This window comes from Acipenser ruthenus, chromosome 11 (genome assembly GCF_902713425.1).
Source record: "Acipenser ruthenus chromosome 11, fAciRut3.2 maternal haplotype, whole genome shotgun sequence".
Classification (NCBI taxonomy): Eukaryota; Metazoa; Chordata; class Actinopteri; order Acipenseriformes; family Acipenseridae; genus Acipenser; species Acipenser ruthenus.
This window is the reverse complement of record NC_081199.1, coordinates 25,164,405-25,188,510: the sequence shown is the minus strand read 5'-3', so window position 1 is coordinate 25,188,510 and position 24,106 is coordinate 25,164,405. Positions and strand designations below refer to the sequence as shown.

At 39.4% G+C, this 24,106-nt stretch overlaps 1 protein-coding gene across 1 annotated transcript in view; it reads left to right on the top strand.

The window, feature by feature from the left end:
• Nucleotides 1-24,106, top strand: part of LOC117426724 (thrombospondin-type laminin G domain and EAR repeat-containing protein-like) — a 49,879-nt gene that overhangs the window by 3,354 nt on the left and 22,419 nt on the right. The window contains exons 2-6 of the mRNA XM_059033496.1: nt 17,305-17,525; nt 18,218-18,444; nt 18,808-18,898; nt 19,344-19,500; nt 21,700-21,831. Of these exons, the coding sequence (XP_058889479.1) occupies nt 17,305-17,525; nt 18,218-18,444; nt 18,808-18,898; nt 19,344-19,500; nt 21,700-21,831 (828 nt within the window). The remainder of the gene's footprint in view (nt 1-17,304; nt 17,526-18,217; nt 18,445-18,807; nt 18,899-19,343; nt 19,501-21,699; nt 21,832-24,106) is intronic.

Genomic DNA, 24,106 nt, shown 5'->3' with positions numbered 1-24,106 from the left:
TGTACAGTATAGCCATATGTTTCCATTTCTTACATTGTATTCTATGCTGTACATTAGAGAAACCCAAAGTAATGTATTGTCTTCTGTAAAGAACTGTAGGGTGATATTTTCTCTGTTGAATTATCCACAAAAACTCATGTCATGTCAGTGTCACTCAATTCCCACCATGGATCAAAATTCTTTCAAAAGTAGACAACCATAAAGTTTGTCACGCAGACAGATGGCAGATGGCGACATATACCCTCTGATTCTATAGCTTGTGCTAAAGTTTCTTGACACTTGAATATTTGTTTCTCTAAAACATAAAAACATTTACAAATGAGAGGCCATTCGGCCTACCTTGCTCGTTTGGTCATTAGTAGCTTATTGATCCCAGAATCTCATCAAGCAGCTTCTCGAAGGATCCCAGTGCGTCAGCTTCAACAACATTACTGGGGAGTTGGTTCCAGACCCTCACAATTCCCTGTGTAAAAAAGTGCCTCCTATTTTCTGTTCTGAATGCCCCTTTATCTAATATCCATTTGTGACCCCTGGTCCTTGTTTCTTTTTTCAGGTCAAAAAAGTCCCCTGGGTCAACATTGTCTATACCTTTTAGGATTTTGAATGCTTGAATCAGATCGGCGCGTAGTCTTCTTTGTTTAAGACTGAACAGATTCAATTCTTTTAGCCTGTCTGTATACGACATGCTTTTTAAACCCGGGATAATTCTGGTTGCTCTTCGTTGCACTCTTTCTAGTGCAGCAATATCCTTTTTGTAACGAGGTGACCAGACCAAGCATCTTGTTGGCCTTTTTTATAGCTTCCCCCACATTGTCTAGATGAAGACATTTCCGAGTCAACAAACTCCTAAGTCTTTTTCATAGATTCCTTCTTCTATTTCAGTATCTCCCAAATGATATTTATAATGCACTTTTTTGTTGCCTGCGTGCAGTACCTTAAACTTTTCTCTATTAAATGTCATTTGCCATGTGTCTTCCCAGTTCTGAATGCTGTCTAGATCATTTTGAATGACCTTTGCTGCTGCAACAGTGTTTGCCACTCCTCCTATTTTTGTGTTGTCTGCAAATTTAACAAGTTTGCTTACTATACCAGAATCTAAATCATTAATGGAGATTAGGAATAGCAGAGGACCTAATACTGATCTCTGTGGTACACCACTTTGAGGTTTCTCCTCTAATCAGTACTTTCTGTTTTCTACATGTTAACCACTCCCTAATTCATGTGCATGCATTTCCTTGAATCCCTACTGCGTTCAATTTGAGAATTAATCTTTTATGCGGGACTTTGTCAAAAGCTTTCTGGAAATCTAAATAAACCATGTCGTATGCTTTGCAATTATCCATTGTCAATGTTGCATGCTCAAAAAAGTCAAGCAGGTTAGTTAGACACGATCTCCCTTTCCTAAAACCATGCTGACTGTCTCCCAGGATATTGTTACCATATAGGTAATTTTCCATTTTGGATCTTATTATAGTTTCCATAAGTTTACATATAATAGAAGTCAGGCTTATTGGTCTGTACTAATCTGGTTTGGTTTTGTCTCCCTTTTTGTGGATCAGTATTACATTTGCAATTTTCCAGTCTGCCGGTACAACCTCTGTGTCAAGAGACTGTTGCATGATCTTGGTAAGCGGTTTGTAAATAACTTCTTTCATTTCTTTGAGTACTATTGGGAGGATCTCATCCGGCCCAGGGGATTTGTTTATTTTAAGAGCTCTTAGTCCCTTTAACTTCTGCTTCTGTTATGCTAAAGTTATTTAAAACTGGATAGGAACAGGTCGACATGTCGGGCATGTTGTCCGTGTCCTCCTTTGTAAAAACCTGTGAAAAGTAATCATTTAATATATTTGTTGTTTTTTTTTTCTTCGTCTATGATTTTGCCATTTGTATCTCTTAGACATTTAACCTCCTCTTTGAATGTTCTCTTGCTGTTATAGTATTGGAAAAACATTTTGGAATTGGTTTTAGCCCCCTTAGCAGTGTTCATTTCTATCTCTCTCTTAGCCTTTCTAACTTCCTTTTTGACTTGTGTTTGCAGTTCCAAGTACTCTTTCTGTGTACTTTGTTTTTGGTACCTTTCTGTAAAAGTGCCTTTTTTCACTGAATATTTTTTTTAATTGATCTATTAAACCATTTTGGCTATTTTGTTTTAGATTTAGATTTGTCTACTTTTTGGGATGTAATTGTTTTGGGCCTCTAGTACTACATTTAAAAAAAAACAGCTATCCTTTTTCTGTGGATGTTTTCTCTATTTTACTCCAATCTACTTCTGTTAGTCTCTGTTTCATACCTTCATAGTTTGATTTTCTAAAATTGTAAACCTTAGCTTTAGTCATTACTTTTGGGGTTTTAAAAGTCACTTCAAATGAGACCATGTTGTGGTCTGAGTCTGCCAATGGCTCTCTGACCACTGTTTTAGTTATTCTGTCTTTGTTATTTGAAAAGACTAAATCAAGGCATGCCTCCCCTCTAGCTGGTGCCTTGACAAATTGCGTTAGAAAGCAGTCATTTGTCATTTCCACCATTTCAATTTCGTCCATCGTGCTCCCCACTGTGTTTTCCCATTTTATATGGGGGAAGTTGAAATCCCCCATTAGTATGGCTTCTCCTTTGCTACACGTATTTCTAATGTCATTGTATAACAGATTATTTTGCTTACCGTCTGAATTTGGCGGTCTATAGCATGCTGCTATTATTATGCCCTTTGAATTTTTATCCATTATTCTGACCCATATTGATTTGGCTTTGTTTTCTTTGTCCAGATTTAACACCTGGGATTCAAGACACTTTCTTATGTATAGTGCTACCCTTTGCCTCTTCTGTCCTGTCTGTCTTTCCTATACAGTGTGTACCCACTAATATTATATTCATCTCCATCACTCTCAGACAACCAAGTTTCTGTAACACCTATCACATCGGAGTTACTTGTTAGTGCAGTAGCTTCAAGTTCTAACATTTTGTTTCTTAGACTTCTAGCATTTAGATAAATACATTTAATGGCTGTCTTACCTGAGTTGTTGCCTTTGTTTTCATGTGGTCTCCCTTTTGTTTTTTTGTTTTCTCCCCCCTTCCCTTCTAGTTTAAATGCTTGTGGACCTCCTCAAGGATCCTTTCTCCAAGTAGATTGGTTCCCTTTTCTGTTTAAGTGCAGTCCGTCCCGCCTATATAGATAGTCCTTGTTGTAGAATGTGCTCCAATGTTCAAGAAAGATGAAGCCTTCCTGTGTGCACCACGATTTCAGCCATGCATTTTGATTTTTAATTTCCAGCTGTTTATATGGTCCAAATATGTAAATACTTGACATACGGATGGTCTTGTCCCGAATATGTAAATACTTGACATACAGATGGAGAGACAGATATACAGAGTGTCTCACCCCATGCCCCCAAATTGTTATTCTCTTTACAACTTGTGCTAAAGAGTGATAACTGGATAAGGGGTTTTCGAGATACAATCAATGTAGATACAATTTACTGTGCTAAAATAGGTTCTCAGAAAGGTTAATTACAATTGGACAAGCGAGTGGTTCTCTCTCTCTCTCTCTCTCTCTCTCTCATAAATATATATATATATATATATATATATATATATATATATATATAAATATATATATATATATATATAGTACAGATGACTTGAGGTTGAAATAAAGTGGCAGTGAAACTAGAGAATCATAGAATACAGTTGTGTACCAAGTCACTTAAACATAATATTTCAGTGCTGTAATATTAGGACACAGGATACTGTCAGATTGTCTTAGGAGTTTCCATAATAAAAAAAAAAACAAAACTATTCATTGCAAAGATTAAAGCCCATTTGGTTATTATTGCTAATAATAAAACAGATTTTTCTGATTTGACTTTTGTTGACACAAAAGTCACCAAGGTTACTCATGTCATTTCCTTACCTGTCCAGTTGGTATACAGGAATGAACTCGGCACCTGTTGCTCTATTCCATTGTCTGGAAACCTCTGAGTAAACTGAAAGGAGTGGAGTGGTGTCTGAGTAAGTGTCTGGGGCTGTACTGGCCTGTGGAGATACATATTTTAACATTACTTAAAATACCTGTACCCTTTAATACTCGGTACAGCAATACGGCAGTGCAAATGTCAGCACCCCAGACGAGAGGAACATTCGTTTCCGATCAGCTTTTAAAAGTGAATTGCCATTTACTGGTACTCAACTGTAAAGGTGAGAGAAGGGCAGCTTTTCTTGTTTTGAAATCAGCACGTTAATACATATGTGTGCGTTTTGATTTATTTAATACCTGCTGACAAATACTTCTTAAAAGGCAATTACTTGGAAAATATGAGTATCAGCATATATATAACACCACCCACTCTACATTTCAAATAGATTTTACAGGACAGATTTTTTTCAGTTTCTTCCCCAAGATGAAATACTACAGCCCTTGCTGCAAAGGTACACTGTAAACAATATTTAAGGAAAGTTAAGACAAGTTATTTATTTGAAAGCCACACAAGATATATTTTTTTCTTATAAGTGCCACTTTCAAATGAGTTTACTTTTCTCTTTAAATATGTTTAACAGTGCATTCCACTTAGGGATTAAATAACAGAAAAATAAGCAACCATGTCGTGTTCCTGTTCCAAGGTGACATTCAAATACATTTGATTTCTTAAACTTAACATGTTTGGGGCCATTACCGAGTTTATTACATTTGCATGGTACTTTTGCAGAACTTTCTGCTTTCTAGGTTTTTGCTAACACAGACTACAGTCTGACTTATGGTACTTATTACTGTAGCTACACATTTCATACTTGTATACATCCTAAAACATCAAAATCTAGCAATTGCTTCTTTAGGCGATTGACTAAAAGAAAAAGATTAAACTGTAAAAAGTGAAATACTGGACCTGTTGCAATATGCTCTTATTACACAGTTAGTGTTATGAGAAATGCATGCCCCTTTCAAGATTTCCATCAGATGTTACAGCTAACACTTCCCAGGAAATCTAAGGTGACAATCTGTCTTTGAAAGCTGATCAGGTGTAAAAGACTCAGTACTTAAGGATCTAGCTATTCCAACCCGTACATATCTCAGCATTCTGGAATGTTTTTTGATCTTTTTTAATCTTGTGTTTGTTTATACATATTAATATATACACCTATGATAGGACTGACACTAGTTCTGTAGGAACTATAGGAAACTAAGGAGTCGGTGTAATCAACATATACTGGAGTAATCAAACTTTTTTAACAGCATTTAATGGAAATTAATCATACAGTAGATGATGGTTGACGCAACCCAGGGCGATTCCCAAACACTGTGAAATGATCTAATAAAATTAGGGGCAGCAGTGTGGAGTAGTGGTTAGGGCTCTGGACTCTTGACCGGAGGGTCGTGGGTTCAATCCCCGGTGGAGGACACTGCTGCTGTACCCTTGAGCAAGGTACTTTACCCAGATTGCTCCAGTAAAAACCCAGCTGTATAAATGGATAATTGTATGTAAAAAATAATGTAATTGAATGTACAAAATAATGTGATATCTTGTAACAATTGTAAGTCGCCCTGGATAAGGGCGTCTGCTAAGAAATAAATAATAATAATAAAATTCACGTGTCTTATCCCAGTGGGGAGTAAAGGTTAATCAAGCTCTAAGTCAACTAGACAAATAATTAAATTTCCTAGATTTTAAACCTCAGATCCCAAATATCTGTAATTTTTGTAAATTGCATGCAGTTTTTAGCCTTTGTAATATAAATGTATTATATTGCTCCATTCTGGAATATCCTTTAATGATCATCTCTCGGTACTTCTGTGAAACAGACACCTTGGGGCTGTGTCTCAACACAGTTACCACCACAGATCATCAGTTGATAATCTTTGCATTTGTCACATCGCACATTTCTTGCTTATCATAAAAGGCTGTGTACGCTTTACACATTTTGGGAATTGTTTTTTAATCTGTTTATGCTACTATATAAATAAAACAAAATGCCTGTACAGTAGGGTCATTGTTTCCATAGCATTTACTCTACTTTAACAAGAATGTCAGTAGCATACATACCACATCCATAGCTGTGAATTTAAAATTAGAGTCATCAGTGGGATGAAAAAGTTGATGACCAAGACATATATCAACAGTATATACAAAATAGTACAGAACAAGACTTAGCAATGTGATAAATGATTCTCCATATGTATGCAACAATGCAAGTCTGATACATATAGACTGATGGATGAACGGACAGACAGCCACCTCCATATATAGTATTCTCATAATCTGGTTGAGATAAATAACCCCCACTCACTTACAATTCATAAATATTATGTTCCCACAGATTTCATAGCAGACACTTCCTCATGACCTGTTTGCTGTACTTTTCAGGAAATGCGTTGGTATGCAGTTCTGATTTCGAAAAAAAAATTGGCCGTACAATGCAGATTACTCAATTCATAGTCATTTAGGGGAGGGGATATTTAAATGTCTGTGTCTGCTTACTAAGTAGGAAAAGAATGACTCTGAAGAGCATGTGGAGAGCTTGCCTGCCATGAAGATAAAAACATTTAACAATGAGAAATGTGTTGTCGTGCACATTATGAATTATGCCGCACATTAGCTACTTGTTTGTCTGGTTACCTTTCCAACACACACACACACACAATTATATAAAAATTATATATTTGTGTGTGTGTGTTTGTGGAATTTCTAAAAGTTACAAATTTCTTTAACACTAGACACGCCTTTTACAATGCATGTTTTTATTTTGAATATAACCTACAATATTCAATTTTTTTTTATATATACTGTATATACAAGCCTGTTGTTATCTACACTTGACCTGGCAGTCATCAATTCCTTCGTTTTGTACAAGGTAGGAGAGATTTCACCTTGAAGCTAGCCACAGCACTTCAGCAGAAACATTTCGATCAGAAAACTGCAAAGCTGGGGCTCCCGAGTGGCGCATCCATAAGCGCGATATACACTCCTTGCAAGGGAGCCAACTCTTTTGTACAGCGGTATCAGCGCTGTGCTTTAGTGCGAGAGGTCCCGCCCTCCGCTTGTGTGTGGATTGCCTCGCCCCGTGTGATGCGCCTGCCTGCATGAACTGAGATCTCTACAATGTTACTTTTACATTTTAGATTAAAAACTACTTTTAGTTTCTGAAGCTTTGTATGTGCCTGTTTACACACTAGTTTCTTTTGAAATGTTTATTTTATTATAGTTTTTCTTTTTTTTTAAGTAGTGCTTTATATGTGGTAAGTTATATGTGGTAAGTTAGACAATAAACCCTTTTTTATTGTCTAACTTACCAGATATATGTTTAATTGTTCATTGATATGATCATTGATATGATGTGCTTGAATAAAACATTTGAGTTTGATCTGATAGTTTGTCTTTCATTTTAATATTGATGGTGTTTAAAATGTACCGGCGGTTGTAGGTATAACCGTGGCGGTTCTAGTGTATGTGTGTGTACTGGGGGGGGGGGGTCTGTTTTGTACGGCCTATCTGCTGGAGATTACGTGATACCTTTCAGCAGTGTGGAGTAGTGGTTAGTGCTCTGGACTCTTGACCGGAGGGTCGTGGGTTCAATCCCAGGTGGGGGACACTGCTGCTGTACCCTTGAGCAAGGTACCTAGATTGCTCCAGTGAAAAACCCAACTGTATAAATGGGTAATTGTATGTAAAAAATAATGTAATATCTTGTAACAATTGTTGGATAAGGGCGTCGGCTAAGAAATAAAAAATAAAAATAAACAAGGTGGTGATTAGATGACTCAACTTCAGCCTTTGTGACTTTCTCCTCTCACTGAAACCCCCTTTGGGGATGGGGGTAGTGGTTGTGTGAAGTGCCTGAACCGATTAGTATTGTTTCTTTTGGGTGGGTGGAGGGCTTGTGTACCACACCTGCGGTGAAATATCACCCAAGTGAGAGTGGGGTCAGTCCCTAGCATGTCTAACCTTCTGGCTGATACACTAAACAGAATGCTCTGTAAAAAATATTGCATCTGTATACCTTTCTAGATAACTGTTTGTTTTAGCATTTTACAAGCAGATTCCATACTAGTATTGATATGACCATCATTAAATGAAGCATAACTGAGAAGATGATGCTAATTAATGACACCTGTTGTAAAACCACTCCTTATTGCAGAAATCTCCACACAGACAGAATAATAAATCTACACAAGCCCAGAATAATCAGCAGTGTGGAGTAGTGGTTAGGGCTCTGGACTCTTGACCGGAGGGTTGTGGGTTCAATCCCTAGTGGGGACACTGCTGCTGTACCCCTGAGCAAGGTACTTTACCTAGATTGCTCCAGTAAAAACCCAACTGTATAAATGGGTAATTGTATGTAAAAAATAATGTGATATCTTGTAAGTCGCCCTGGATAAGGGCGTCTGCTAAGAAATAAATAATAATAATAATAATAATAATAATAATGGAACTCCCTCTGGTTTAACTGAGTCAGGAGTTCCATTATTACCTCTTAACCGCTATAGCAATGCCATTATCCCTTAAAGAAAACAGTTTGGTTCAGTGATCAATTACACATTTTAAAGAGGATACATCAGAAACAGCACTGTAGTTTCTGGAGAATTTTTCGAAGTTTCGGAAACTGTGGCATTGTTTCTACTCCTTAAGGGGAGTTCACACCGGACGCGGCGCGGAACAAGCAATGGTTTTCAATGAAGACGGTTAACTGCAGAAAACTTTTTAAAAGATAAAGCAAAACGTTTTATTTGGTATACATTTAATATATTTTAACAGTTTTTAACAAAATTCATACAAAAGGGGGGGGGGGGTCGTGGTGTTGTGGGGGTTAAAATTAGGTTTCATAAAAAAAATATTTATAATGTTTCGCTCCTCAGTTTTGTCTTTTGTCAGTGTCTTCAGTTCTGTCAAAAGAGTTTTATTTTCCCGCTGGCATTTACTGTTTGTTGCTCGGTAACCAAAAGCCACTGTACCTGCAGCCGTGACGTAACGTCGGACCGCCCACTGACTTTACCCTGCCGCGTTTGGTGTGAACAGTACTGCAGCGCGGGCGCAAGCAGGCGGCATGCGAGCCGCGTCCGGTGTGAACGCCCCTTAAGTCTTGTTTGGTCAATTTTAATTGCAAAAGCAACACTCAGAATCTGTTTCAGTTCATTCATAAATCACTAGTGGGGGATAAGCAAAACCTACTGGATTGCTAAGCAAAAAAGTACTGCACCACCTTGTTACCTGTGTTAGTTCCCTCTTTTATGGTACTATTCAATCTTTCAAACACACTGTTGTATTAGCAAAACTATCAAAAACCAACTTGAAATGATCTATCTATCTATCTATCTATCTATCTAAATATATGACTGTATATGGTGCTGTTGGAAACACATTGAAATCCTCACCACAAGAGGTCAGAGTGGCAAAGCATCTTCACCACCCACACCCGACTACAGAGAGCAAAATGGTTGGCTCCCAACAACAGCTTTACAGAGACATAACTGTAGGTGTATTGATAGTTATTCATAGCTGAAATCGGAACTCTTACACGTTTCCCCTGTTGGGCATTCTCTGTATGATTTATGGGCATCGTTTTGAACAGCCCCCATGTGCACATCTATGAGATAAAGGAAATATTCTTCACAGCGTCTTCACAATCCATCAGTAGTGTGTAGAATAGTTATTTGAAGACGTAACCTCTAAAGACAAACCATTGATTTCAGGAAGTCATGCACGTCCAGATAAGTACATAGTGCTCCAGAGCATGACCTACCTGCCTTGCTATCTAAATCTATATCTTTAAAACCTAATCCAGCTTTTGTGACATACACCAATGCTTTTGCCTGTTAATTGAAAACTTTTTATCACATTCTATGTACTGATTAGTATTGTATGTTTTATAGAAGACTGGTTAATATTATTCATCAGCAGAAATATGTAGTGGTCCCTTGTGAATGATTACTTACCTGTTAACTCCTTTTGAAGTTAAGGTGCAGTGCACAGCAAAGGTAATACAAAACAATGCTATCAAAGATGTTAATGGACATTTCAATTGCTAGAAAGGGCAAATCAGATGCAGGTATTAGTTTATAGACCTACAATTGACTGCAGTAGTCTTGTTGTGTACAAATTACATAACAAGACAATCTACTGGATAATAGAAAATTGTTTTGGACAGGAACAAGCATGGATATTGTAAGCGCGGTTTATAGAAATCTATGAAGGTAACCTGAATAAAAAAGTTACAATTCAACTTCTATTACTTTTTGCACAGTGTGCTGTATCGCTGTAAGTGTTTTGTCCACATTGATTATACACCCTGAAGCACAAATACCTTTTCTCAGGCTGTGACTAAGCGCTTGCTTATGCTGGCGATGCATTATTGTTGCAAGTTTGCTGTGAAAACAGTGGAACAGGCAGATGGATCACTTTAAATTCTAAATGTTCTTATTTTGTCATGTCATTCTGCTGATTCAAAACACTAACTCAAATCACCTGCTGTCTACATTTTTAAATAACTTACATGCCAAAAAAGAACAGTTGACAGAACCATCCCTTCAAACACCCATCTAATAAGATATAAGCAAAACACAAAATAGTAGTCACACAATAGAACATACAGGAAGTACATCCATCCATCCATTATCATTAGCTGCTTACTCCTTTACAGGGTCGCAGTGAGCTGGAGCCTAACCCGGCATACACAGGGCGCAAGGTGAGACTACACCCTGGATGGGATGCCAGTCCATCGCAGGGCACCACACACACACTCACTCACACACTCACACAGAGGGCAATTTAGAGTGACCAATCAACCTGGACAGCATGTCTTTGGACTGTGGGAGGAAACCGGAGTACCCGGAGAAAACCCATGCGAACACGGGGAGAACATACAAACTCCACACAGACAGTACCCTAGGCTGGATTCGAACCTAGGACCCTGGCACTGTGAGGCAGCAGCGCTAACCACTACGCCACCGTGCCACCCCCTCCACTGTGCTGCCCCCTACAGGAAGTACACAATGACTAAAATAACTATGTATCCACAGTTTGGCCTATGGGAAAGGTCCTGCTAAAACCAAAACAGCTTGGTTTCAATAGTTTGGGACAAACACCAATCACGAGTGCTTTAGATACATAATATTTATTATAGAATGTGGAGTATACAAGGCCTGACGAGGCAGAGACCCCCAAAAGAATAAGCAGGTCTCAATGCTGTAAGTAGAAAAAGATAGCCCACTTAAAGGAATAGACCTACAATGATCGTTGGCTTGCAGGAGAGGAAAACAAAATCCAAGTTTATGGGAAATAAACCTCTGGCAATCCATGGCTGATCCAATTGCCCTTCCTCCGGGCAGGCTACTAACACTTAAGGGCACGTTTTGGTAAAAGCATTTTTTAGATCTATAATATTTGTTCTAACGTAAACTTGGTAAGCACTGGAGGACCAAGAATCTGGCAAAGGTGAAAGAGGAACCAATGACGGGTGACAACTGCTCTGTTTTCGTTAATAAACAGCAGGTCTGAGGGTGATGTACCCTGAGAAAGACGGAGATGGAGAAAAGAGAGAAGGGGAGATAGATCGTGAAGTAAACTCTGAGCACCTAAGGAACCTGAAGAAGGCTAGGAGAAAAAGGGCTTCTAAGGTTTTATCTAAAAACTGGGAGGAGTAGCCGGAGCGGATGAATGAGATGCACTGGGAGAGTACATTGATGGTGATAGGTAGACAAGCAGGGGGACGGGCGATTCTGATCGTTGAAGCCCTTTCAGAATTAGTGAAATTTGTGAGTTGCTGAGTGTAGAGCTGGGTTCACCGAAAATGAGTTTGTGGAAAAACTGGATACTGGAAATTGAAACTTTGATGGAGGAAACATAGCTCTGTTTTTAAGGGACATAATAAAGGATGGTACTACGGGCATTGAAAATGAAGGGAAGGGAATGTTAAATGCAATATGAACATTTTTAAAGCAATTCCAGGATGACCAGTACATTTGCAGTGAGCGGGGAGTGATGCCGAGAAGAGCTGTTCCTTGAGCCTGCAAAACCAGGGAATGCAGCGGGTGGCTCATAGGAATGTCAGATCTGAAAAGGGAAGAATCTGAGTTGGCAGGAGGTCGGCTTCTGGTGTTAATGCTCTGAATCTCTGCATTTGAAAACGAGAAAGAGAATCTGCGATTACATTCAGGTTGACCGGAAATGTGTTGAGCTCTGAGAATTAACTGATGAGTAACAGATAACCAGGTAATCCTTCTGAATATTCTCATTATATGGTGGGAGGATGAATGACCTTTGTTGATAATTTGTACTGTAGCTGAGTGGTTAAGAATGGATTTTTGGGCCAACGAGGACCCCCAAAGGAATGCAGCTACAGCGACCGGATACATCTAGTACAATGACAAGGACTGATCGGGTGTAAGAATGGTACTGAATTCTTTGGGCCATGGAGCAGAAAACCATTTTCCCTTACAGTATCTTCCAAAGCTGAGAGGAGGAGCTGCATCTGTGGAGTTGAATGTTTTTCGGGTAGCAGGAGACAGTCATCATAAAAGAATGCTGTGGCTGTGTGGTCCAGTGGTTAAAGAATAGGGCTTGTAACCAGGCGGTCCCCGGTTCAAATCCCACCTCAGCCACTGACTCATTGTGTGACACTGAGCAAGTCACTTAACCTCCTTGTGCTCTGTCTTTCGGGTGAGACGTAATTGTAAGTGACTCTGCAGCTGATGCATAGTTCACACACCGTAGTCTCTGTAGGTCACCTTGGGTAAAGGTGTCTGCTAAATAAACAAATAATGTAATGCCGTTCCATTCTTTTAGTAGGAGCTCCTCGTGGCAAAAAGAGTCCAGGAATATAACGTCATTAAGGGAATCAACGGAAGGGATCAGGAGAAGAAGGTAGGAGATGAAAGCTCTTCCTTGAGGAATTATTCTGATGGCGTAGTTCAAATGGCCTAACAGGGACAGAAGATCACCTTTGGTAGGCGGGGGACCAGAAAGAAAAGTGGAAATAAAAGATATAATACGATCTGTTTTTCCTAGGGGAACGAAGCTGAAAAAGATTGAGAATCCAGAGTGAGACCTAGAAACTCGATGGAAGTGAGAGGACCCAAGGTCTTTTCTGGTGCTAGGGGGATGCCGAGATTTGGAAATAAAGATTAGAAAATTGTGACATTCTAGGCGGAGGGGCGTGGGGAAAGTCAAGGAGAAGAAAATCATCCAGGAAATGCAGCAGTAAGGGAATGCAGTAGTTGTTAAGAAGGATCCACCACAGGGCTTCTGACAGCGTATCAAATATCTTGGGCCAAATATCAGGCAAACGGAAAAGTATAATTTGAAGCGCCACTGTACTCTGAAGAGGTGTCAGAGCGCGGGATCAATGGGCATTATTTTAAATGCATTTGATATATCGACTTTAGCCAGCCATGCATTTTTCCCAGCAATTTTGATTAAAGATATGGCGTGGTCGATTGTTGCATATTGCAGGGAGAAATATTCGTGAGGGATTAAACTATTGATGCTGGGGGAGGTGGAGTTATGGGGAGCGGAAAGGTCGCTTTTTCCGAGTATTTCTTTATTGCAACCCTGATAGGGTTAATGCGAAAAGTTGGAAAAGGAGGGGAAGCTCGACAATGGATAATTGCAAAGTATACGACATGATTTATTTAGATTTCCAGAAAGCTTTTGACAAAGTCCCGCATAAACGATTAATTCTCAAACTGAACGCAGTAGGGATTCAAGGAAATGCATGCACATGGATTAGGGAGTGGTTAACATGTAGAAAACAGAAAGTACTGATTAGAGGAGAAACCTCAAAATGGAGCGAGGTAACCAGTGGTGTACCAAAGGGGTCAGTATTAGGTCCTCTGCGATTCCTAATCTACATTAATGATTTAGATTCTGGTATAGTAAGCAAACTTGTTAAATTTGCAAACGACACAAAAATAGGAGGAGTAGCAAACACTGATGCAGCAGCAAAGGTCATTCAAAATGATTTAGACAGCATTCAGAACTGGGCAGACACATGGCAAATGACATTTAATAGAGAAAAGTGTAAGGTACTGCACGCAGGCAATAAAAATGTGCATTATAAATATCATATGGGAGATACTGAAATTGAAGAAGGAATCTATGAAATCCATGTCTTCATCTAGACAATGTGGGGAAGCTATAAAAAAGGCCAACAAGATGCTAGGATATATTGTGAAAAGTGTTGAATTTAAATCAAGGGAAGTAATGTTAAAACTTTACAATGCATTAGTAAGATCTAGAAAGAGTGCAAAGAAGAGCAACCAGAATTATCCTGGGTTTAAAAGGCATGTTGTATGCAGACAGGCTAAAAGAATTGAATCTATTCAGTCTTGAACAAAGAAGACTATGACTTTTTCGACCTGAAAAAAGAAACAAGGACCAGGGGTCACAAATGGAGATTAGATAAAGGGGCAATCAGAACAGAAAATAGGAGGCACTTTTTTACACAGAGAATTGTGAGGGTCTGGAACCAACTCCCCAGTAGTGTTGTTGAAGCTGACCCACTGGGATCCTTCAAGAAGCTGCTTGATGAGATTCTGGCATCAATAAGCTACTAATAACCAAAAGAGCAAGATGGGCCAAATGTCCTCCTCTCGTTTGCAAACTTTCGTATGTTCTTTATGTTCTTATGATTCAAAGGGACCTATGGACCTGGTTGTCTAATTCTTCCTTTAGTAAATTATCAACAGAGTCGGGGTCTAAGATGGCAGATTGGAGATTTTTGCAAAAAGTGGAAGAGGTAGGGAAAGAAAAGAGACCAGTAGAAAACCCTTTAGTGAGACTGCGTATGTGGAGGAAGTTACAGGCAGAGTAGGAGCAGATTCCTTCATTGAAATTGTTGTAAATCTGGCGACCTCCGGAGAATATAATGTTGCAAACCTGGCCGATCTGGAGGGACATGAGGGAACGGGTTGGAGGGTCAGTAAGGGAGCAAGAAATGGTGGGTGAGCAGTGGAACCACATTCAGGTTACTGAAAGGTTACAGTTGGAGGTACAGGGGGGGCTTGTTGGATAACAGTGGCGGGCGCTGGAACTCCGGGATGGATCGCCGTAGCAGTCGCTCCTGACTGTGAAACATCAGAAACTGGTGAATGAGCCTCAGAATGACTGGTGTTATGAAGTTCCCGCCTTCGGTGTCTTCCGGATATAGACACAGAGTTTTGTGGAGTTGGGGCAGTAAGTGCAGGGCGAGCTGGAAAGCTCTGGAAAGACTTATTTTATTTAAAGAGACAACAATCTATTTCTTACTGCCACAACACAAAGCTACTTATATACTGTGTATAATAAAATGAAAAGGGTAGCATAGGGTAACATGTTTAGGATAAACTTGTGAGAAACATGAGGAAACATCTTAATTATAAAAATGCAATTTGGGATTAGCTAGAAGCTGTTAAATGATAATTTATTGTTGATTATTATTAGTTTTATAACAGCACATGCAGCCATACAAGCATGTGGGTTTGACTGCAGTTAAAATCAATTATCCATGCTGGCTCAGAGAGCTGGCGATTCATCATGCAACACCTCCATTACCTCAATACGTTAAATGATTCTGGCCCCCGGTAACTAGAAGCCCCTCTGCCTTTACTGTCCTATTTATATTGTGTTGCTTTGGCATTTAGGCCACATGCATTGGAGGAAAGTAAAAGTGGCTTGGGCATGCTGGGACTCCAAGTCCAGACATGAGGCAGGACAACACAGACAGGCAAATACAGAAGCTCGGGTTGCATGACAGGGAAAGAAGGCATGCCAGTAGAGAAGAGTGGAGCTCTGTGTGTGGATTTTGAAATATCTGCATCACGTGACCTAGTCCTAGGGTATGGATTAGGCCTCTTGCTCCTGTGACTGTACTAGGGTGTTCCTGGTTAACAAAAGGAAAAAAAATGACTTCAACCATAACTTTCTTTTACTTCATCCAACAACAATTATATAATACTGTAGCAGGGCGGAAGTAAGCCCTGCTCATTAAATGTATTTGTTTTATTTTTAGAACTGGGTTTCCCCCTCCGCCCCTGTGTAGTGTTTTATTTTGTATTTGTTTTGTATTATGATTTAGTTATTGTATTTATATGACGGTGTAGCCATGTTTGTTTTGTTATTATAGTTTGTTTGGTCGCGTGGATGGGAAGCCCCATCCACAGCAGTTTAATTAATAAACTCGTGCAGATTGTGGCCGAGGGGTAATAGAATAATTGCTAGCTAGTTAAACCCCTCGGCCACGGTATAAAAAGCCTGCAGCTCTCCAGCTCGAAGTGGGAGTTCAGAGGAGGGAGAGTAGAGAGCGAGGAGAGAAGAGAGAAAAACGAAACTTAAAAATATATATATACAGGAACAGTGACAGCGACTGCCCAGCCTGACCTGTATATTTTGTGTTCGAGATTTGTTTTGTTTACACCTTTTATTTTGCTCTGTGAGCACTGTCTGTTTTTGTGTAAACCTTTTATTTTATTTTTGTATTATTTAAATAAAACAGCGCAGCCGCGTCTTTCATTTAATTTGAAAACTGCAGTGCCTGGTGTCAGTTTATTTACGTTCCTGCTTCTGCCGTGACGTCACCACCCAGCCACCCTGTCACAAACACCATAAAAAGTATACACTTAAGCTATTCTCAGATATTACCATATCTTTATATTTGCACCACTTTATGGAGGGATAGCCAGCTGTTTTCCTGGAGTTCCATTCCAGGTTTAATAAGTATGAGGAATTGGTCATAGGTTAAATTGTTTTTCATTTCCAATTCCATTTCCAATTACCAGCACTTTTTAAAATCCATTCCCTACTTCAATTCCTTCGAAGGAATTGGAATTGATATTTTAGATACATAATTGTTGTGATTGTTCTTCTACTTTTATTTGAAGCTACTTTAATTGACTAACAGTGTTTAATTAAAGTAATTTGTTGCCTCTGTGAGAAGCTCATTTTAACAAAATACTGCTAATTGCTGATCAGTGATGTGCTGGAATTGATTAAAGGGGAATGTGAATTGATTTTAAAAAGGAATTGGAAATGGAATTGACCCCAACCCTGGTTGGAAGTGGCAAAGTTGCCTACCCCTGTACTAGGTGTTATATATGAACATCCTTTTACAAAATCTGATAGCATTGAACAGAAATATGTTTGTATGATTTGGGATTTCTGCCAATTCCCTGTCGTGCTTGAAAGGAGTAATCATTTTTGCTTGACTCCCTCTGCCATTTCAAAGAAGATATGTTTCAGATGATGTCTTGGCAATCACTTTAAACTAGTTTGGAATACGCTGTCATTTGTCCCCCTTGGTGGCCTCACATTTATGCTGATCCCTGTCACGGCTTTCTTATCCCTGCAGATTTGTTACCACTGGATTTCCTCGCCAAGGTTTTACCTGCTAATGGAGTGTCGCCCAGTGGGATACGAATGGTTCAGGATCAGGGAGCCCGCGGATTCCATCTGTCCACTTCTCAGGGGAGCCCCAGCTTCCCAGCCTCCCACCTCTTCATCAACTGCGACTACTTCCCAGAAGAGTTCTCCATCGTCGTCACAATGAAAGCCTCCAGGATTGCATCAAAGGTAATTCAGTAGCGTACCAATAGCTTGGGTGAATTGGAAATTTAATTTGATTGAATTAACTATAGTATGCTGGTTTCATGGAAACATTAGCCTTAAAACACACCTGGCTAAGGTGATATTATAAGATACTTTTCAATTCAATTCTTTATAATTGAACCAGGACGAGAACCTGTTGGACTGTACATTTTAATTACAAGGGGGTCCCAGAACACAGCTGCAGCCATGCACAATCACACTCAATCACTTACAAAGAAATAGCAATCAAATTGTTGGGCGAAGTTTTCCTAGACACGGAGACTACCATATTTTGTAATGCAAATTAAGCTACTATTAAGCACATGGTTGTAAGACCATATTTAAACTATATAATATTTTTTCATGGGTTCAAATACATTTTTTATGGGTTCAAATCAGTGTGTTCTCAACTTAGACCCACCCAGTCAACATCACAAAATGTTCAGTATCTGCTTGAGAGAGGCACTGAATGGCAGGGTGTGCAGACAAGGATAGAGCTGTCCCTGACTGTAACCAGTGCATTTGCCTCAAACCATTCGTTGGCACTAAATTCACAAGCACCTTATAAAATACCAATAAAAATAGAGACAATACTATTCTTTTAACTACAATAAAATGTCTAAATTTGTAAAAAAAAAAAAAAAATAATCCATTCCAAACATGTCTTGCCATTTCAGAAAAATGAGTACATTTTTACCGTAGTAGAGGAAGACTCCAATAAACTGTTGCTTGGACTGCGATACTCTCAGGATAAGCTGCACTTTCTGTTTTGGAACTATGGTAACAGGGATCACATCACCTTCCGATCTGTGAAGCTGGCAGATAATCGATGGCACACACTCATCTTAGCAGTGTCCGGGGTATATGCATCCCTGACTGTGGACTGTGGCATTCCTGTTGACCTGTAAGTCATTTCTAGGATCTGATAACAGTCTACTTCTCTGTTCTATATCTCTCTATGATTTGCCCTCAGTCTAGACAGATTTAAACTGTAATAAAAAATGAATAAATATGAGCCAAAAGAAAGGACTGACTGAAAATACTAATCATGTGATCTGTCTGAACTTGGCAAAAAATACCTATGTTGATGATCTTTGAGTTCGTGGGGATGACCAGGACAAATAATGTTAGCGTCATTTGAAAAGCTTATGTGAGGGGCTTTCCAACAAAAATAATAGATGCAAGTCATTTATGTATGGAGTGGAGCAATCTGCCTTGGTTCATTTTGGTAAACCTTTTATCATTGTATTTATGTATTTATTTCTAGAATCCTTCGTAGACCATTCCCTGCACATTTGAACACAAAGGGATCCAGGTTCCACATTGGGAACCGGAGAAGATTGAAGGGACTGTTTTCAGTAAGCACTCTAGACTGATCTTGAGGTTTTGACACATCAGGGTATATTGTTGCTATTTTGTTTTATTTTTGAGAAAACAAGTTGAGTGACCCCCGCTACGCCTGTAAATACAAAAGTGGATGCATCACCAAAAAGGGATATATGAATCAACCCCTGGCAAATAAGAAAATAAATACAAAATATGCAATATCATTTTAACAGCAGAACAAAACAACCTTCTTTCAGTGGTAATAATTATAAAAAAATATTCACTTTTAAGAAAATACTGTAATCATAGTGAAGTAATTTTGATGAGAGATCACAGGTCACTGCAAGTACTTTCTTGCTAGTTGTATACCATTTAAATAATTATATTCCACTCTGAAAATGTGCCTTTACCTTTGCAATTGCTTCAAAATAGGGGCCATTCATTCCAACACCTGCACCTTTCCTGTTGTCCCTTCAGGGGTTATTACGACAGCTGGTTCTGTTACCTGGATCTGATGCTACCTCAAGAATATGCTCCACCTCAAACCCCAGGCTAGCTGTCCTCTCCATACCCCAGGTTCTCCTGGACCTCCCAGTGAAACCATCTGAAAATGAAGTCTTGAAGTATCCTTATGGTGAGTAATCCAGGTGGCAACTTGCTATGTGTGTGAAATATCAGAGTATCTAAACTAATGTACACTGCTTGTTGTTTTCTGTTTTAGTCGTCACATCCAGGAGACATTTTTAAATACTTTTTAAACACCTCTGCGGCCTCAATATAGCTCTGATTTATATTTAACTTCATACATCTGGCACACTAGAAGAGTGTAGGGGGACAGGTTAAAGGTAGGTTTGGTGGTCTAGGGGTTAAAGAAATGGGCTTGATACCAGGAGGTTCCCGGTTCAAGTCCCGGCTCAGCTACTGACTCACTGTGTGTGACCCTGAGCAAGTCAGTTAATCTCCTTGTGCTCCATCCTGTGGATAAGTCGTAAAACCAAGGTCCTAGTGTAAGTGACTCTGCAGCAGCAATTGCCGATGTATGGTTCGCCCCCAAGTCTCTGTAAGTAGCTTCTGATAAAAGCGTCTGCTAAATGACTAATTAATAATGATTACACTATGGTGTACAGTACCAGATGTACATGATTCTGCGAGCTACATTGTTAAAGGCTCATTTGCTTTTAACTGAAGACGACTGGGTGTTTGGTAATCATGTTTTCTAACACACAAGTCTATTATGTTGGCTGCTTTTTTAGATAGTTTTCTAGTTTTTCAGGTCAGTGACCAAACTGAACTGAAAAGTAATGGGATCTTGACAAACGCTAAAGAACGATAATTGCCTCAGTTGTTGTTTGCCTGGGCTTGTTTCGCACATATCCAGTACAGTACCTTACCAATAAAGATAAGTATAGAAGCAGCTGATAGCAAACTCCTAGTACTGGTGATATTGCTGGTCTGCAGGTTATTAATAACATAAGAAAGTTTACAAACAAGAGGAGGCCATTCAGCCCATCTTGCAAAGGCTGGGTGTAGATGTATTTCTTTGTACATACTTGCATGCCAGAACTAGTATGGAAGCTCCTGTTAACAAATAACAGAGCCCACAATGCACCTGACGAGACTCAACTTCCTGCCAAATAAGTACTCCGAGGCTGTGTCCATTTTATAATAATAATTTTTTCATCTTTATTTGGACCGTATAGGGAAAAAAGGTAGACAAGGTATACTCTGTGTGTGTGTGTGTGTGTGTGTGTGTGTATACATATGTGTGTATATATATATATATATATATATATATATATATATATATATATATATAATTGTTTAAGCTGTGCAAAATATGACAGAGGGATAATAAGATAATTGTTAGCCAGTTAGTCCCTCGGTCCCGACTATAAAAATCTGCAGTTTAGCTGCACACGAGGAGGGTGTTTGAGAGTGGAGAATGAGTGTGGAGTTAGGAGGTAAAATTATTATAAAAAGAAATAACAATTGCTATGCGTGCTGGCTTATAAACCAGCACAATACTTGTTATTATTTATTGTTTATTTGTTTGGCCAACACGCCATTTGTTTTTGTGTTTTATTTAACCTTTTACTTTGTGTTATTTAGTAAACCACTGGACGCCGTAGCATTTCAGTTTAGCCCGCCATTACTTGTTGTGGTCTCTGTTTCTGGTCTGACGTCACCCCTACAGCCAGCCTGATCACACATACTTTAAAGTTTTAGTGTAAAACGTTGTTAGGATGTTAACAATGAAAAGAGAAATGACAGGTACATTATTTAAACAGTTGTAGCAACACGTGGGGATGTTATACTTTTCGGAACCCCACTACTTACTCTTTAATAGGGAGTTATATGCAGAATGAAAACAGAAAAAGGCAAATCAGAAATGGATCAAATGACATTTTTAGCAAGATATTTGTGTAAAAATATTTTTTAATTAACTCCTGCAAATGTCATTATAACACAATTTTTAATTATAGACTGTACTCCAAAATATGAGCAAGGAATAATTTGTATTCATCCATAACTCATTCATAAACTTCTGTTCTATTATCATTAAAATACTTCAGTTCACATTGCTCCTCTATTTTTCCTTTGTTATTGCACAATCTGACTTGCACAATAAAAAAAAATAAAAAAAATTAAATATTGAAAACAGGTATTTATTGATGAAGGCAGCAGCCAAAACGTTTGCCTACAAGACTTGACATATATAAAAGGGGTCACAATTGTAGGAATTCAAAACATACAGCATATGCATTTTACAACCATTTACAGCCATGAGTGATACTTGTATGTTTTTTCTCTTTTTTCTTTGTGCTGAAATAAGAAGCTGAAATACGAGTGACTCTCGGGTCCCGCCCTACCTGTACAAAGAAACAAACTGGCCAGCTGTGGTTCGACACATTGAGGAGAGGGCTCTATATATGCGACAGCCAGGGCTGGGTTGCCATGCTGCAAGGTTTGAAATTACTTATGAAATGAAGAGTGCTGGGAGCATTTTTGACTCAACTACTACAATAGAAGTGCTCCACCCCAACTTTGCTGAGAAGTGTTACTGTAATGGGAGCTCCCGAGTGGCGCATCCAGTAAAAGCACTCGCTAGAGTGCAGGATGCGCTCTATAGCCTGGACGTCGTGGGTTCGAGCCCAGGCTATTCCACAGCCGACCGTGGACAGGAGCTTCTAGGGGGCGTCGCTTAATTGACCCAGCGTCGTCTGGGGGGAGGGAGGGTTAGGTCGGCCAGGGTGTCCTCAGCTCACCGCGCACCAGCGACCCCTGTAGTCTGGCTGGGCGCCTGCGGGCTTGCCTGTAAGCTGCCCAGAGCTACGTTGTCCTCCGACGCTGTAGCTCTGAGGCGGCTGCACGGTGAGTCTGCAGAGTGTAAAGAAGCGGGCGGCTGACTACACACGCTTCGGAGGACAGCGCGTGTTCATCTTCGCCCCTCTCCGAGTCAGCGCAAGGGTGGTAGCGGTTAGCTGCGCCTAAAAATAATTGGGCATTTCAAATTGGGGAGAAAATAATAAAAAAAACTAATTGGCAACGACTAAATTTATAAAAAAAAAAAAAAAAAAGAAATGTTACTGTAATTGTTAAATGACAATAACGTTACCCAGCCTCAATGGTGATATGCCCCCCAAAAGTTGTAAGGGGTTGGGTGTATCCTGAACATTCTGACCTAGAGAGTTAGCTAAAACCTTTATTTTTTTTAATTAAGTTGATTCCATTTCTTAACCCTCTACGGCAGGGGTGTCCAAAGTTGGCCCTTCCACTCCTAGTCTTTGTTCCAACCCTGTGCTACATTGTTTAATTGAACCAATGAAACCTCTATCCATGCCCTGAAGTATTTAATTATATAATTTTACCTGTTAACCCTTGAGTGGAATGGCCCTCCAGGACCGTGACTGGACACCCCTGCTCTATGGTATATGTCAGAAACTATTGGCTTGCTAGTGAATTCAAATCAAGCTACAGACAATTTTTACTGGAATGTGGTAATTTATACATAAATTGGCAATTTGTGTTTAGCTTGCTTTCAAGCTTTTTCAAATACAGTAATCCGTCGCGTATCCGACTGCGGTGGGACCAGAATAAGGGCGGATATGTAAAAAGACCATTATACACAGATGTAACAATTAATATATTCACACAATTATTGTTTTGAGATTCAGCTTTTATTAGGGAGCTCCCTTAAATCCCTTGTTGTCATTTTCCTCTGGAGCGGACACTCTCCTCGATGTAAACAAACCCCTTTTTTGCTCAGCACGCGTCAGCGTAGACATGGCAATGCAATCGCCTCGAGCTGCACGCAGGCTCCCAGGGCATGCCCCCTAGCCAATCAGGACCTCCTTAGCATCGGGCGAGCCTTCCTGCTCAATTGGTTGCCTAGCAACGCATCTCCTGTTACACGTCCTAGCTGCTTTCACAAAGGCACACATCCCGCAAGGTCCTCCTTGTCTCACTGCTGTATACACTTACATTAGTGCTGGGTAATTTACACAGCAGCAAAATGCATAGGTTTACAAAATGTGTTATTTATTTTTTCAATTATAAGCACAACTTGCTTTCACTTTCCTGTAGCCATTTTGCATTGCTAAAGAGCTTGGTCATGGCGGTATACGGTTAGGGCAGATATGTGATGGGCGGATACACGACGGATTACTGTAATAGTATCTCATATGCATGTTTAAACTATTATAAGACAATCAGACTCTTGCGTTAACTTTCTTCGCGTTACCCTGCATTAAAACTACACAGTTAGGCTAAATGTACGTAATAAAACATCCAAAGTGACAGGAGCTTGTCACCGAGTCAAATAACTGATTCCGTTGAAGTCAGACTCATTGTGGAAGCAACACATAACTAACTATTTTATAACATCCAAGAACTTGAAATGAATGACCAGAAATTCTGTCATAGTATGGCTATAGTTTACTTGAAGCTCTGGCTAGCATAACTTTTTTTTTCATCTCCTTGTACACTTGACACACCCTGTTTGCAGTGAATAATTAAAGTCTATTGCATAGCAGTTTGAGCCATTTCAGGATGTCCTGTACAAAAGGTGTATGCATTGTCTAGTTAAGCTTATGTGTGACTAAATTAAAATGGCTCAAACTGCTATGGAATGGTAGTCTTAAATTATACCGTGGACATTTGAAATCTTGTCCATTTTGGTGACCTTTGTCACAATACAGTAGCAATTTCTTTCCAAACATACTAATTTCTACTGAAAAACT